Source organism: Engystomops pustulosus, chromosome 7, assembly GCF_040894005.1.
Source record: "Engystomops pustulosus chromosome 7, aEngPut4.maternal, whole genome shotgun sequence".
NCBI lineage: Eukaryota > Metazoa > Chordata > Amphibia > Anura > Leptodactylidae > Engystomops > Engystomops pustulosus.
The window spans coordinates 46,865,212-46,881,212 of record NC_092417.1 but is presented as its reverse complement, the minus strand read 5'-3'; the positions used below and the strand labels follow the sequence as shown (position 1 = coordinate 46,881,212).

At 39.6% G+C, this 16,001-nt stretch overlaps 1 protein-coding gene across 1 annotated transcript; it reads right to left on the bottom strand.

Annotated features, from left to right (window-relative positions):
* Positions 1-8,566: 8,566 nt before the first annotated feature.
* DACT1 (dishevelled binding antagonist of beta catenin 1) lies at positions 8,567-15,089 on the bottom strand. Its single transcript, XM_072115780.1, has 4 exons — positions 14,586-15,089; positions 12,083-12,215; positions 11,499-11,654; positions 8,567-11,094 (listed from the first exon to the last, which is right to left on the bottom strand). Exons 1-4 carry the CDS (start codon positions 14,868-14,870, stop codon positions 9,212-9,214), a joined length of 2,457 nt encoding a protein of 818 aa, XP_071971881.1. The 5' UTR covers positions 14,871-15,089; the 3' UTR covers positions 8,567-9,211.
* Between the last annotated feature and the right edge of the window lie 912 nt (positions 15,090-16,001).

Genomic DNA, 16,001 nt, shown 5'->3' with positions numbered 1-16,001 from the left:
TATACCAATAGGGCACAGCAGAGTTGACATTCACATCTACATACTTGAAAGAAATAATTAAATATAAAAAAATTAAAATTGTACAGTATGTTTTTGCAGTATGAATGCCCTTTCCTATAGCTCCCAGCAGTCAGTGACTTTTCCTTTTTAACAAGAGTGTTAATATGGTTACAGACTCCAGTCTCCAGTATAAGTTAATGAAAATTGAATTTTAGCCATCTTTGGTTTTGCTCTGGGCTAATGTAACATAAAACAAAACCTGTTGGCAATATTTTGTGTTATTCAATTTGCTTCCTTTCAACTTTAAAACATTTGTCATTTCTACATTATTGCATTAGTTAATGAAGTTATTACATACAGTGAAACCTCTTTAGAAAACCCCCTCCCTAAAAGACTCCATTATACTCTATGGAAGCTGTCCCCCTATGAGCAGACCACCCTTTTAAAAGACCATTTTCAGTGCAATATTGGGTGTTCTGACTAAAGAGGTTTCATTGTAGTTACCCAGAGGTCTATAAATGCCATGATGAGATTTTTATGGGTTTCCATTACTTCCAATAATGACAGACTATCCTTTTGCATTCCTACAAACGTCTGATGTCTTTAAGGTAAAATGTAGAGCATTTTGTTTCTTTCGCTAAGTATTGCTCCGCCCATAACCATAATTCCCATTCGTATGGTTTACACTATATGCCATATCCTTGAACTGAAAAGTGTTTTTTTTTACAAAAACTCCTTAAAACCCCTCATATACTTGATACATGTTTGCTATTTGTGGCAAATTTTATAATATTGACAGCTTTTCATCCTGTCTGTACCATACACGTATGTGCCGGTATTGCCCATGCTTATATGCCTTATTCTTCCTATGCCGTAGAAAGACTCAGGCAACCACATCACACACATTAGATGGGCAGGCAGTCTATGCAAAATCCGCATGTTCTGAAATGTGGCCTACCAGCTGCAAAATCCATTTTTTGCAACCCATTTTGTGCTGGAGGATCTCCATTGCAGAGATTATAGCCGGCCCATAAGATTTTACATCCAGGTCCAATGATGCAAGTCCTGCAATGATACACATATGTCTCAAGGCCCAAGAACCCATGTTCATCCAGACAGCAGACTCCCTCAGCCACCAGCAGCTTGTTAAAAAGTGCATGTATAATGGATGGAGAGAGGCCCAGCCAGACACCTCTGTGACTTACATCCTGGGAACAAATGGATTGGGCAAGTGAATTCCAACTTACCGTTTCTTATCTATCCGAGGGGGAGAGTTAGGGAACTTCACTTTCCTTACATGGCTAAAATACAGCCACAATTCCTGGCCTGGCCACTGGGTCTGATGACTTAAAGGGATCCTGTCAACCAACTACAGATTCTTCTGTGTCCTAAATCACCCAATAAAACAAAGTTTATATTACCTGGAGAGTGCAATAAGGAGCACCAAACTCCTAGGTGATGCTTCAATTATGCCGGTATGGTACACGAAGGCTTTACAGCGCATACTCCTACAGCACATGCGCGGTGAAGTCAGGGTGTATTAATTTTTTTATTGCACGGATAGAAAAATATTGGGCGATTTGAGACACTCAACCAGTGGTCCATGAGGACATGTGGGAGATTAAGTGTCGAAAATTGCTTTGACATGTTTCCTTCACAATAACATGATCATAGATTCCTATGATAGAATTTTCACAAAAATGTATATGTTTTTAATTTACTTTTTGAAGGTTTACAAAGGTATATTATAACATAAATAATATAAAAAGCTCATTTCGCAGTCAAGTACTGGAATACAGTCAAGACAAGACAAATAATGAAGCCATATGTGTTTTCCATACACATTATTATAGCAATGAGATGAGAGACATGGAAGTGAGACAACATGTGTCCTATGCAGTGTTTTGTATACAGTGTCAGTTTATTTTGCAAGCGAATAGAACACAAAAGGAAGTGCACAGAGAGAAGGTGCGTCATGTATCACTAATTGTGTGAAATGCTGGCAGAAAATAAGAGGAGGAAAAAATATATCTTCCAGAAATCCCCAACCTGGGAATCCTATAATTATATTACCCTCCAAGCAACAGAGCGTGGTCCCTGGGGTGTCATGGAGCTAGGAACACATACACACTGAGCACTTTATCAAACACTGTCTGAGGCTTCTATTGAAGGCCATTAAAATCAGTCTAATGGAAGAACTCCAACCTTGGAACCATGATTATAATAATATGTAGTAAAAATAAAAACAATGAAAAAAAATCCCCTTGAGGTTTTATACTATAATATTTCAACTCATTTAAGTAGTTGATATATTAAGAAATATATTACCCCATAATGTAATTAGAAAAGGCAATAACAAAAAAAAAAGTCAGCATATTTCATATATATACGAGAAATCTTTATTTCTATATTCAGCAGCGCTTTACAGAACTTGTGGCATATGTACAGTATAACAGGGTCAGATGAAACATTAGGAATAAGGGCCCTGTTCACAAGAGCTTACAATCATCAGATGTATAATATGATAGCTTACACTCAAATAACTATATATTTTTAATATATGTACCGTATATACTCGAGTATAAGCCGACTTAAGTATAAGCCGAAGACCCCTAATTTTACCACAAAAACATGGTAAAACCTATATTTTTTAACTCGAGTATAAGCCGAGTTTGGATTTTTCAGCACATTTTTTGTGCTGAAAAACTAGGCTTATACTCGAGTATATATGATATATTTTTTTCCTTCAAGTTTTCCTGTTAAATTAACCGCACCATGCGCCCATTGCCGGCCTATGGGTGACGTATATACAACGGTCATATATATGTACCCAAACAGCCATGTGAACATTCAGATGAATGTGTACCTGCCGCACTGTAGCACTGCGGGCACATATTAGCCCACGGGAGAGGAGGAGGGGGTGAGCGCTGCATGAGATACATGGCACACAGCGCCGTATTATGGGGAAAGATAGGACATGTCCTATCTTTACCCCGGGTGGCGGCACAGGGCTGCTCCGTGTGACCAATGTCGGCCAATGGGGGATGTATATACGTCCCCAACGGCCATGTGAATGTAGCCTTAGGAAGGAAAGAAAAAAAAATTATCATACTGATAACCAATAAGAATATTAGTTTTATAAAAATTAATTTTGAAATAATATATAAATATTACTGCAATAAAAAAAAATTTGCACATTTTGTTTATTGAAAATGCCCTGGAAGAAAAATGACCGAGATGCATCAGCCAATGTTTTCAGCAGACACATAAAACCTTGGATCTGCTCCAGACGTGATCTGCTGGCTAGGAAGTACCTAATGTGTGACCTGCCTTTTATGTAACTTCTTAGACAAAGGGATTCTTTCTCCTAGGGAAACCAGTCAGGGAACAAAAGGAGGCAGCAGATTGATTATGTCAAACATACGATTGAACTGCAATTAGGGACACTAAATTGTACCAATAAACTTCAGCCTGCATGTACAGGAGCCAAACATGAATACATATAAGGCAGCCCCCACCTAATACATTCTACTCTGGAAACTGTCCAGGAAAAAGAAAAATGTCCATAGTACAATTGTATAACATTGCATAGCGATCCCTGAAGACACGCAGCCAGTCTCAGTATACATTATTCATGAGGGTTCAGCAAGGGCAAAAGGTTTGGTCAATGCTGGGGACTAACAAATGCAATATAGAAGAGGATTTATTTACATGGTCCTATTCGTGTGTGTAAATAGAGATAGAATTGCCATATAATCATATAAATATATACAATATATTAATATGATACCAATCTGTAAAAAAAATTTAAATAATTGGATCCAAAGACATGAAAAAAAAAAGTACACTTATAATGTATGCATCTTATCAGAATGAACAGATATAGTGGTCGTAAAGTCTCATTAAGTTTCAACTGAATTTCTGCAAAATTCCGAAGCAAAAAAATGTCATGTCCATTACATAACTTGGCCAATTGGATATCCGCCTGTGGGAATATGCATGTGAGAGCAGTAATAGCTGCTTTATTGGTTATCAACAAGTCTTCACTAAATCCTTAAAATAAAGATGAACAATTTTTTTTTGGTAAATTGTTGTTCCCTTCCCCCAACACTGAAACCAAAATAAATGATCATTTTCATTACACTGTAAACAGCCGGAGGAGTGCTCATTGTGGCATCTGGCTTTCACTGCTCATAAAATCAATATATTACTAGCGCAGCATCCACTAAAGCTGGAGGGTTATAGACTGAGCTGTGTCTGTACCTTCTCTTTATGGGGAGAATAGTGCACAGGACATTCCAGGTAATCCGGCCGATCATTCATCCACGGGATCCTTTGTATGAATGATTTAACAAGTAACACGGGAGATTAAGCTGGCTGATCGGGTCCTTGCACAAAAAGCCTGTATTTAGTATGACAGTACAGCCCATTCATCTGTCCATGATGGATATATATGATGCTTCTGGTCTGTAAATCGAAGGAGTTTTGCAAATTGTTTGAGCAGCTGTTCGGTGGGTTGTCAGATCCTCTGCCAATCTGACATTTATAACTTATTAGGATAGGTGATCAGGAGCGTAACTAGGAGAGCCAGGGCCAGGACTTCTGCATAGGGCCCGCTTTACGCCTTAAAAATACACAATTACACACATTTATATACAAAAACAGCATATACACACCATATATACATACAGCATATACACACATACAGTACCATATACAGCAATGCAGCATATACACATACAGTATAAACACACCGTGCAGACAACATATACACACTCAAAACCCCAGATGATGGGGCCCTCTGACACTATGGGCCTCATAGCAGCTGCTGTAGCTACTACCACTGTAGTTATGCCCCTGTAAATGATCTATTTTTGCTAACTAGGAATATGTATTGAAGCAGAGCTATGAGAAGGCTTCCCTAGGGTGGTTTTACATGGGCATTTATTTTCAATATGCAATTTTGGCTCATGGACATATACAATTTTTTTTTTTTTGAATTGTGAAAAAGCCCATTGAAAAGAAGGGTTCATTAAGGCATCAGTGACAAATCACTGAAGCCCCAAACACCCCCCCTGAAAAAAAAACTGCATCTGTATGTGTCCATAAGCCAAAGTAGGTTCATTAAAAAAATCACTGATGTTAAAAAAAAAATGCCAATGTGAAACCTCCCTTAGGCCCTTTCTACACTCGCGAGTGTGATGCAATGAACTTGCAGCGTTCGGCCCATGCAATCCGAGCAGCATGCGCTGCGAGTGTGATGCGAATTCATCACATCACACTCACGAGTGTAGAAGAGGCTGTAGAGTTAAGGCTGAGCTCTGAAGTGGTTTCCATAGTAATGATATTGATTGATAATGATATTACCCATAGGATAGGTCATCAATATTGGTAAGAGTCCTACACTTTGAACACCCAGAAGATCAGGGCCAATCACTGAATGGTGGCAGACAACAGAAAAGTGTAGAGGAGCGGTGGCGGCCACTGTACAAGGAACATAATTGGACTTCTAACTCCATTCTCTATTAATCTGTCACCAGAAGCCTCCAGGTATTAGCTGTTCAATGAGGGTCTGGCGTGTTAGGACACTGACCAGTCTGATAATGATATCTTATTTTACGGACAGCACATTAATATCTCTATCCCAGAAAACCCCTTTGACTTTTATCCGATATCCATATACAGATTGCACAGGCCGCAATGCAGAACCATTCATCCATCATGGAGATGCCCATGAATCTGTTCTCTGCATACAAGAATACTGAGCAGGGCCTTTGTATCTTTTAATACGCAATATTGTATTGTGTTGTACTGCTAGGTTTACTCACTTTTTTGGCTTTTTTTTTTTTTTCAAAACCTGCAACTGAAGGTGCAGTGAATCCACAAAAATAAAAATATTAGACAAAGCTCAAGAAAATCTGCCAGCCTGTCCACTTACCATAATTATTGATCCATTCAATTTTTGGATTTAATCTTAAATTTGTCCATATTTTAGCATTTGCATTAACATGATATATAAGCAAATATACTGGTGGTAGACTAAGAAAGTACCTCAAGTGCATCTTCAAGATCCTTGAAGACGTGGCGTTTCTCCAAAGTTATCGCCTTCTTGAATAACCTCACTAAAAAAGCCCATAACTCATAGGTTGTAAGCTCTTGCGAACAGACCCTCATTCCTATTGTTTCATTGGACGCTGTGATTACCCTGTAATGTAAGGCCCATGATCTGTACATGGCTATGTAACATGATGGCGCTATAGAAAACTAGATTTATTATTATTATTGTTCACTCAAAGCCTCAGCCCCTCTTTACAATGGAGGCAGGGTAAAACATGAAAGATTTAGGACGGTGATTGGATTGATTTAAAAGTTATGGTTTCCAAGGACAAAGATTTCCAATATGTAAATGTAAGAGAGATTTAGGAAATGTAGTCACTTAGCCCATCCCCCAGCAAAACTGACCAAGTTTCACCTTGGAGAGGAGACAGCAGCTCAAACACTCATCTCTATTCTTTAAAAGCTTTTGATATATACATAGCCTTCAAAGCTTGTGGAACTACTTACAGCCTTAACCAGCTGCATAATAGAAGAAAATTTGAGTTTTATGTAGACAAAAGGTTTCAAACTAATTCCAGTGTGTAAAGGCTCAATTATACAAGTAGACGAAAAGAAGATTTTGTGAAATTACAAAACCTTTCAGACATTTAAGTCCTGGAGATCATTTTTATTCTTGTATTCTTACAGAACCCCACTCCCCTTTCAAAATCCTATTTTTTTTTCTAAAATCTAAAGAAATTTTTCTGCAAACAACACTTAATTTGCACTACTTAATTTGTTCTGCCAAAAGCTTGAACCAGATTTTTTTTAATACAAATATTTAGCTTGCATATTCTTCAGCACTTTACGTTTCCATTGTTTATGGAACTCAGATTGATTTCTATTGGGCTGCAATATATTGGGAATGTGACAAGGAAACCCACATAAAACATGGGGAGGACATACAACTCCAGGTACAGGTTGGCCATAGGACTTAAGTGATGCAATGCAGCAGTGCAACGCAATGAACCACTGTATTGGCCCAGAACCAAGAAGATTAGACAAATCAGATCTGTTCTCATTTGGGTTATTAGTCCTCCATTCGGAAGCAGCCTGTGGCATCGGAAACCGGTCAGTCAATTAAAAGTCCTTCGTGTTCCAGTTGAATTGGCATGGCTGTAATTGCTCTGTTAAAAATGGAAGCTATGATTTTAGAAAGAAAAGAGCCTACTGGCTGGTCTAAGTGGCTCCTGTTGAACGTTGAAAAAACGGTTTAATTCTTGTTTGCAATGTGCTTTTACATGAACTGAGGCCAAGTAGAAATGACTACAGCAATAGTTCCTCTCCCATATTGAAAACTAATAGAAAACCAGTTTACAGATACTACCAGCCATACAATAAGAGTTTGGTAGATTGTCCTCTAATTAGGTCTTTTAATTATACAGTTTTAATCTGGAATTATTGTCCCTGTGCAAAATAGTTCACAATAATTATGATGGATACAATAAAAGGGCCTTTCACATTGCCATCATTAGGTTTGGTTCTGGTTGGACAAGTCAACAACTATTACCATATACATATATTATTTTACCATCCATTTATTTAGATTTCAAAATATACAAAAACACAAAACCGTAATTTAATGTGGAAGTGTTTTTGTGATGGAGACAATACCCAGCGTTATCCCTTTCACAGTAGAAGCAAAGGGACTCAAATCTTAGTCTAAGGCAAGGACACACAAACCCTTTGAATCCAGTCTGCGTTCTGAGCAAATATAGGCGTTTACTCTTGGATTTAAGGTTTAATAAAAAAAGGTAAACAATTTATCGGTGTATTTATAAAGCACATACTCTTAGATCGTGGCCTTTGTGACAAATTTGGTGAACGTGTTGCATAGAAAACACAGAGGTGGAAAGACTATGGTAATTTATGACCTGCTAGATGTGAGAATACCCTAAAGGCAACAAATTCTTCTACAATTGACAGGAAATCTGAATCTCCTGCAAGAGTATAGGATTTCTCTGGAAGTGGTGGAAATGTAACATTTGGTGGCAGGGTTAGTATTGTGAGACAAATGCACTATTCACCTACAGAGAAACCGAAGATAATGCAGTGTATATAATTTTATTGTACTGTATTATTTGTTAGTGTATGTAAGCTGACCACATGTGCGTCTGCCTAGGCGTCTTCTGGAACTTGTGATTCACCGTGATGCCTAGTTTTCCAAAACATAAACACAGATCAAGGTGGATCCACTACAAACAACCTTTGTAAGCCCTCTATTGTATTGGCCAAGCTAATAATAATAAGAATGCTACCTACGACTTCCCTAGAAACTCCTGGCAAAAGAAGCATCTTGGAGACATTTCCTGGAAGACAGACAGGCCCTCTTTATATGGCTGATCCACCTTTTAAGGCTCCTTTTTGTATTTTGCATTTAAATGAACAGAAAGGAGGCGGCTGACAGGACATTTGACTTCTTTTAAAGATAAGGATCAAACTTAATAAAAGGCTTCAAGACAAGACAAGATGAGCTTATTCCAATTTAATAATTTTAAACAGCATTAAAGCAGACAAGTTTATTACAATGTAAAATGTGTTATATAATTTACAAAATATATAAAATACATAGGATTATAGTATACATAAAAGCCCATAATAAAAGGCATATGGGAACCAATACTTTCCATGCATAATGCATGCAAATATTTACCGGAAGGGACCCAACCATTATATTAAAAGCGTGTCTGTGATACCTCCCTCCCACTTAGTGAGTCTGGCCAGTTCTATATGCATTACTGGATTCACAATCCTTCAGAAAGAAAACAATATGTAGAACTGAAAAGAGTTGGCAAAAAAAAAAGGTGCAACTTCAGACGGAATGTTAAGATAATGTCCTGAACTGTTCTGATGTTCCAAACTGAAGGGCAGATCTTAAGCAACCATCTTGACGGACAATTATGTGGTTTCCAGGCATCGGAGGTTTGGGTTATGGAGACGTTGGCAGTGTCAACATTGAACAGCTAATCAATTCAAAGAATTTTCGGAAGTAACAAAACAGTTTTCACAAGTCAACATAAGTTACTGTAAACCTTTTAAATATTTGCACAAATGATACAAATTTATTTACACAGTGAGGAACGGGGTTGGGAACAGTAGGAAAACATTTGATGCTTCAAACTGTTGTCATCAATTTTAAAGACCCCGATCGAAAGCGAAGAATCTTCTTCTTTAGATTGTGGGAGGCTTTTATTTTTACAAATGCCTTCGCTGTGGATTGAAAATCGGCGGCTGTGGCTGCTTGCATGGGAAGGGTATGGACAAACTGAGACCAAATAAGTCCTCCGCTCTCATCCGTATCACTTGACGTTGTACTCTCTCCAACAAATTCCACCTCACTTAAACTGGACTCACTGTCCCCAAAACAGTTTGTAGTATAGTTGCTCTGTTCATCTTCACTGGTGTCTACAACTGTTGAGTGAAACAGAGACTCACATTCTGCTGAATACTCAGAGTCACTAGCTATATAAGCATATGGGCTGGTATATGGAAGAGGAACTTGTCCATAAACACCAAGCATCTCTCTCTGGTTTCGCCGTCTTGCTCTGCGTAGAGCTTCTTCATAAGATATCTCAGCTGAGGACTTCCACCTTCGATAGTCTCCTCTTTTATGTCTAGGCTTAGCCAAAACCACATCTTTTGCGTGTCCATGAGGCTTACTGCCAGACTTGCTTCCCCCTGGATTTTTACTTACTGTACCAGTCTCTACTTGCGAATGTACAATCTTTTTACCTCTTGGAGAAACTTTCCTAACCTTTTTATTAACATCCAAGTCATCGGGAAACCTACATTTCTTTGTTACAACCTTGCCCTTTTCTTTCAATGTCTGGGAGCCATGATCCATAACATTCTGTATATTTGACTTGTGTTTCAATGTCGAGCTTTTAACTATCTTTACATTTTTGGTACTCTTGTGGAGTTTAACACCCTGTTGTTGTGCAGGGATATAATGTGCATTCACCAACAGCCCTTCGTCTAAGCTCTGAGAGGAGGATCCTTCACTCTTGAAGTCTAATGGAGGTCTCTCATCATGAGATGATCCATGATAAGAGTTAATTGTATTTTTGGGAGAAATCCTTTTCGGTGGTGGTACAATTTTAGCCTCCTGATGAAGAGGGACAATAATAAGTGGTTCCTTTGGAGATCCATTACAAAGTGGATTGGAAATGTTGGGAAAAGTATTGCTGGAGGAACTGGGATTCACATGTATTTCCTTTGGAATATTTGATGTTCCAATCACAGGGCCCCTTCCAAGATTTTGACAGACAGGCTTCATAGAATTCCGAGAATTGTTTTGGCCTTGAAGTTCATTATTAGTTGGCTGGTAACTCTGGACTAAAGGCATCTTTTTAATTTCCAGCTGTTCACTTTGAGATTCTTTAGCACACTGTTTTGGAGAGGGGTAAGTGCTATTATCCATAGAGGTTATTCCAGAGGAATGTAAACATGGCTGTTTAGGGTTCTTCATGTTAGTGGTGCCGTTATGAGAGATGCCACCAGTCTGTTTGACACACATACTCCCATGCCGTAAAATACCTTTCCCAGGGTCTACATTTACACTTGTTCTGGGTTTGTTAGTCCGTACAGGGTGTGATTTTTTCTGAATTATACCCAAAATGTAACCATCTAGTTTTTTACTAGGAGGTGGAGGTGCGGAGCAGAAACCATTCTGTTGATAAGAGTCTTCATGTTTTAGGGAATCCAATTCCGTCACTAAACAGTCATTTATATTTGCACCCACTTCACTCTCCTCTTCAGTTTTTACGTTACCAATCATGGATAACAAAAACATGGGACTCTGCACTGCCACAGCATGAAGAGGACTTGGATATTTGTATACATCATTGCCATTTTTGGAGACAAGATCACACTGATACTTTGGATGTACATCAGCAACAACTTCAGTGGTATTCGAATGGGGTGCCGAAAAGGACCGACGAACTGTGCCTGTACTTTCACACTGGCCTTCTCTGTAGTCCAACCATTCAAAGAAGTCATCTGAAATGGAGGTCGAAAAAATACAGTATTAACAATTCAATTTTTACTGTTCAAGGCAATACAAAAAGGAATGCACTTAAGCAAAGGCAGACATGGTGTGACACTATGGGCCACTAAGAAAAGTTTACCAAAAGGCTTAAAGGGGTTGTGCAGATTAGACACAATGCTCTGCATTGTGCTTTGTAAAAAAGCATCATGTTTGCTAAAGGACAGAGACTGATATCATAAACACCTTAAGCAGTTGCACCATAAAATGCAAAATAGTAGACCCTTAAAATCTTAAAGAAATGTGACAAAATGGACACATTTGTCTAATGAAACACCTCAATGTTCTTCGAAATGAGCCATCAGAACCAAAAACTATCAATGAAGGGAGGTAGTTGAATCCACTAGAAGAACCTTACCTGCTGATCTTGGTTGACCATCTGGGATGTTTAATGATGCTTCGAGGGGGCTGCAAAAGCAGGTGCTAGACTGACAGCTGGATAAACATTCACTAAAGACAGAGTTTGAGGAATTGGAAAGAGATCCTGATGTCCCATCACTCAACTCATAAAATCCTAAAAATAAAAAAAACAACAGTCTCATGGAAAAGTCATTGCAGATGAACCACAGGCTACTAAGGACTTCAGATACAGGCGTGATTGAACTAGTACATTGCCTCATGGGAATTACAATCTATAGTTTGTTTTAAATAAATTAGCTTTGACAATTGGTTAATTGTTAGGATATTATTTTGTACAATACAATCCAACCTAAACTATCAATCCAAAATTACAAATTGATCTAAGAACCCAAACTAAACAATCCAAAACTATAAATGGAACTCCTCTGCTACTACTTTACAAGCACATGGAAAAACAGTCAGAAAAATTAGTTTTAAATGTTAACTTTTAAGTATAAAACACTTAATAAAATTACTATTATGCACCATAAAGTTAAGATAATATCAAATCATATGAAAAAGAAGAAGTAATTTTGAAGTTACCTGAACTAGGACGACTGTCCGTTTCCAAATGCTCTTCAGTGGTCTTCTCTACGTCAATTTTTAAATCATTGATCTGTTTGTCCAGCTCATGAAGTTGGGTTAATAAGCCAGCATCCCTCTTCCTCAAGCAGTTCTGTGGAATTATACAAATATTAATTGTTAGAAACCAGTAAATAACATTGTATTGTAGGTCTATCTTAATAATGAAGTGCTGTATTCATAATGGAGAAGATCCAACATCTTAAGAAGGGCAAATTCATCAGTCCGGAGCCCCAATAGTAAAACCATGATACACAACAGCAGAATGACACAGATCGTAAAGGGACATTATGACATACCAGGTAATGCCTGGGAATTTAGTCACATTGCAAAGTGCCACTAGATGGTCACAACAAGCCACAGATGATCTGCACAGACCTCAATGTACAGCTCACGGCAAAAAAACTCCATTGCAATAAGTTTGCAATTATTTAGCATCAAATTCCATTCAAATCCAAAAAGGAGTGCAACTCAATTCCTAAAATAGTCCTGCAACTGCAACGTGATAACAAGTCTAGGCAACCCAATGTTGTAACAAAGTTAAAGTGAAGCCTATCACCTATGGAAGTCTATACCGACATATTGAGTCTCCGTATGACTCCAGTTTTAAGTAGTGTTCTAAAGTTTTCACTGCTAGAATTCTAATCTGTGACGCACCATACGGCAGCACGTGTCTATTTTCTCTTTGCCTATCGTGGCAGCACTTCCAAGACATTTCCAGCTTCCTGGCAAGGAGCTATACATTACAGTACAGACAGGTTATACATATTCAGATGCTTCCATATAGCCGTGCTTCCCAAGAACACATGGCAACCATCGCTACAACAAGATTGCCACTAAACTTCCAAATTGTAAAAGGAGACGCTTTTTTATAAGGGGTATAAAATAGATTGTTCCAGGAGACAAATAAATCAATTCTAGTCGCTGATTGTCTTAAGTTTGACACAGGACCCCACTGAGAAAACTGCCTGGGGCAGCGGGCAAGAGCCTTATTGCATAGCTGCAGCAAACTTATGACACCCACTAGCGCCCTCTGGTGGCTGAACAATGCCACCAGCTCCTTTTCCCATTTTTTTTTTTTAAACCAAAAGACTTCAAACCCGTTATCCCAAGACATTTCTGTCTGCTCCAATATACAATCCCACAACATGTGCTAGAAGACTTATCATTTAGGAAATTAATCTTCCATGATATACTAGAGGCACAAAATCCTCGAAATGGTCATGTTACAGGCTGCCTGGCTTTAGCAGCTCGCTGTGCAGGACTTCTGGGCGTCAGGGCTAACCTTCGGATTACATGGAGAACAACTGAAAGGATCATGTAGGGACAGAGGGTCATTGACAAAGCAATCTGAGCAATGAACCCTCAACCAAGGCTTCACATTATAAAGCTCATTGTTCAGCCATGAATACCTGCACGTCATAATGCAAAAACCACTACCCCGAGAGTGAATGTAGCACTACAGGAAAACTAGCCCCTGCCGATTGTCATATCATAGGGTAACATGGGCAACTGAGATTTCTTCATCAGACTTCAATTCAAGCCAAAATGAAATTTGTGAATACAAATAAATTGCTGAACGTAAAGTAGGAATATCTTTGTATTGTCCCTATAGTCTATGGAGCAGCCAAACTCCTATCCTCAATATCCATTTACTCAGCAACCCCTTTATTATTTACACCCCATAAAAGAAACAACATTCCCTACTACATGTGATGAATGGAAGGAGGTGGCGCTCCTACTATACATCTATGAAACATCTCCCCCCATCATTATACATCAGACCCCATCCCTATTGTATTCTGCACAAGTCGTGCTAGTATAAGACCAAACGTACACTGTATTGTATATCCAGTTACTTCAAATACATCAAAATATATAGTGTGTCCATTGTATTATAGGATACAACACTTGATACAGTGTAAGCCCCTAGTATTGTATACCCCTTTATGGCAGTTCGGTGTATACCCCCATGTTTTATGGAATACTAAACACATCCCCATGTCATGTATGGCAGTACAATTAGACCCCTAGGATGTCTGGTAATGAAGCCCCTTAGGATCTATAGCAATATAATATATATATATATATATATATAGCAATACAGTGTAGCTCCTTTAGAATGCATGGCAGTATATATATATATATATATATAGCAGTACAGTGTAGTCCCCCCCTAAGGTATGATAATAGTAATAATAAATAATAGGATGTAAGGCTGTACAGTGTAGCCCCCCAGGACGCATTGGTTATACCGTAGCCCCCAGGATGTACGGTAAGAGTGCAGGCTCCCAGGATGTATAGTAACAGTGTAGCCCCCCAGGATGTAAGGCTGTACAGTGTAGCCCCCAGGATGTACGGTAAGAGTGCAGGCTCCCAGGATGTATAGTAACAGTGTAGCCCCCCAGGACGCACTGGTTATACTGTAGCCCCCTGTAGTGGTCGGTTCTCCGGTGTCACCTACCAATTGCTTCTTGAGCAGCAGGATATTCTCCTCCAGGAACCTCTCCTCCAGGCTCCGGGGACTGTCCCCCTTCAGCGCTGGGGCATCTCCGGTGATCGGGCAGAGCGCAGCCCTCACCAGGGTCTCCTGGCGGTGTCGCAGGTGTGCCAGCTCCCCCAGCCCGGCCAGGGTGGCCTCCAGCCGCTCCCGGGTCCTTTGCCGCTCGGACTCAGCCTCACACTTGTCCCTGCGCCTGGGGGAGCTGCTCTCCTTGCCCGGCTCAGAGGTGGCGATGAGCGGCTTCATCCTGGCTGCCCGCCCGCCGCAAGGTACAACATCCAGCAGTGGCACAAGTCTCCTGCCCGGCGCCAAGTCCTCTCACTGGCCGATCTGCAGCATATCGCACCCGCTCCGTATAGACGCGTCTCCTCCTGCGGCTGCTGTGACAGCCCTGCAGGGCTCTCACCTCCTCCTCCTCCGGGCTCTCCCGATAACTGCACCCCTCTGCAGAGCAGCGCACTGCCCCGGCCGGGATAAGGAACCACAGCCTGACGTCACCGGCCCCGCCCCTCCCGACGTGCAGCCAGCGCAGCCGGGCTCCGGAGTCCTGCACAGGACCGGCGGCCACTGCCCTGTTGTATGTATATATATATATATATATTCTGCAACTTTTTAACATTTGAACACAGAATATATATAAAAGTTCAAATGTTAAAGAGTTCTGCAATATATGCAATATGCAGTTCTATATATATATATATATATATTCTGTGTTAGAACTGTTTATATGTTAGGGATAACCTTAGCTGTTGTGTATGTGGCTGGCAGGATGTTATATATATAAACATGAAAATGAATTATTATAATATTTAATTGCTTTCACAAACCGAAAAACTGGGGAAAATTTACAAATCCTGTCATGGCACATCACATTTTAGGCCAGGGACACACACGACCCAATTTATTACCAAACGTGTTTCGAGGGCGCGTTCACACGATGCATTAAATGGAAGATTGATTGAAATAAAAAGATAGAGAAAAAGCAAAATATATAAATGGATGGTGTGAAATAATAACTTTATTACAGAACATGTGTGTGTGTTTGGTGTTACATATAGATTTATGGACATGTTCTGGGTCACGGGGTTAATATGTAGCCAAGAGGATCGAAGTGTCAGGAAAACGGAGATATTAACTGTTAAAGTTATATTTATATATAAAAATCGCACCTGAAATCCTCACTTTAAACCTGAATATCTCTGGTTCCATGACACCTAGAAACACAATTTTAGATTCATTTGAAAGAACAGATTCCCCTCTTTCAAAGTGGGCAGGCCCATAACTCTGACTAGAATCAAGCTTCTTGGGGAATGGTGGATGCTTCCCTTCTGCCTGCTTTCAATCTTCAGTTTCAGGACCGTTGGAGGACCTTCAAAG

Coding starts and splice junctions, on each gene's coding strand:
- DACT1 (XM_072115780.1), bottom strand. CDS start 14,870: ATGAAGCCGCTCATCGCCACCTCTGAGCCGGGCAAGGAGAGCAGCTCC. Junction 11,655..12,082: donor GGACAGTCGTCCTAGTTCAG/GTAACTTCAAAA, acceptor TTTTATTTTTAG/GATTTTATGAGTTGAGTGAT. Junction 11,095..11,498: donor TGGTCAACCAAGATCAGCAG/GTAAGGTTCTTC, acceptor CCTCCATTTCAG/ATGACTTCTTTGAATGGTTG.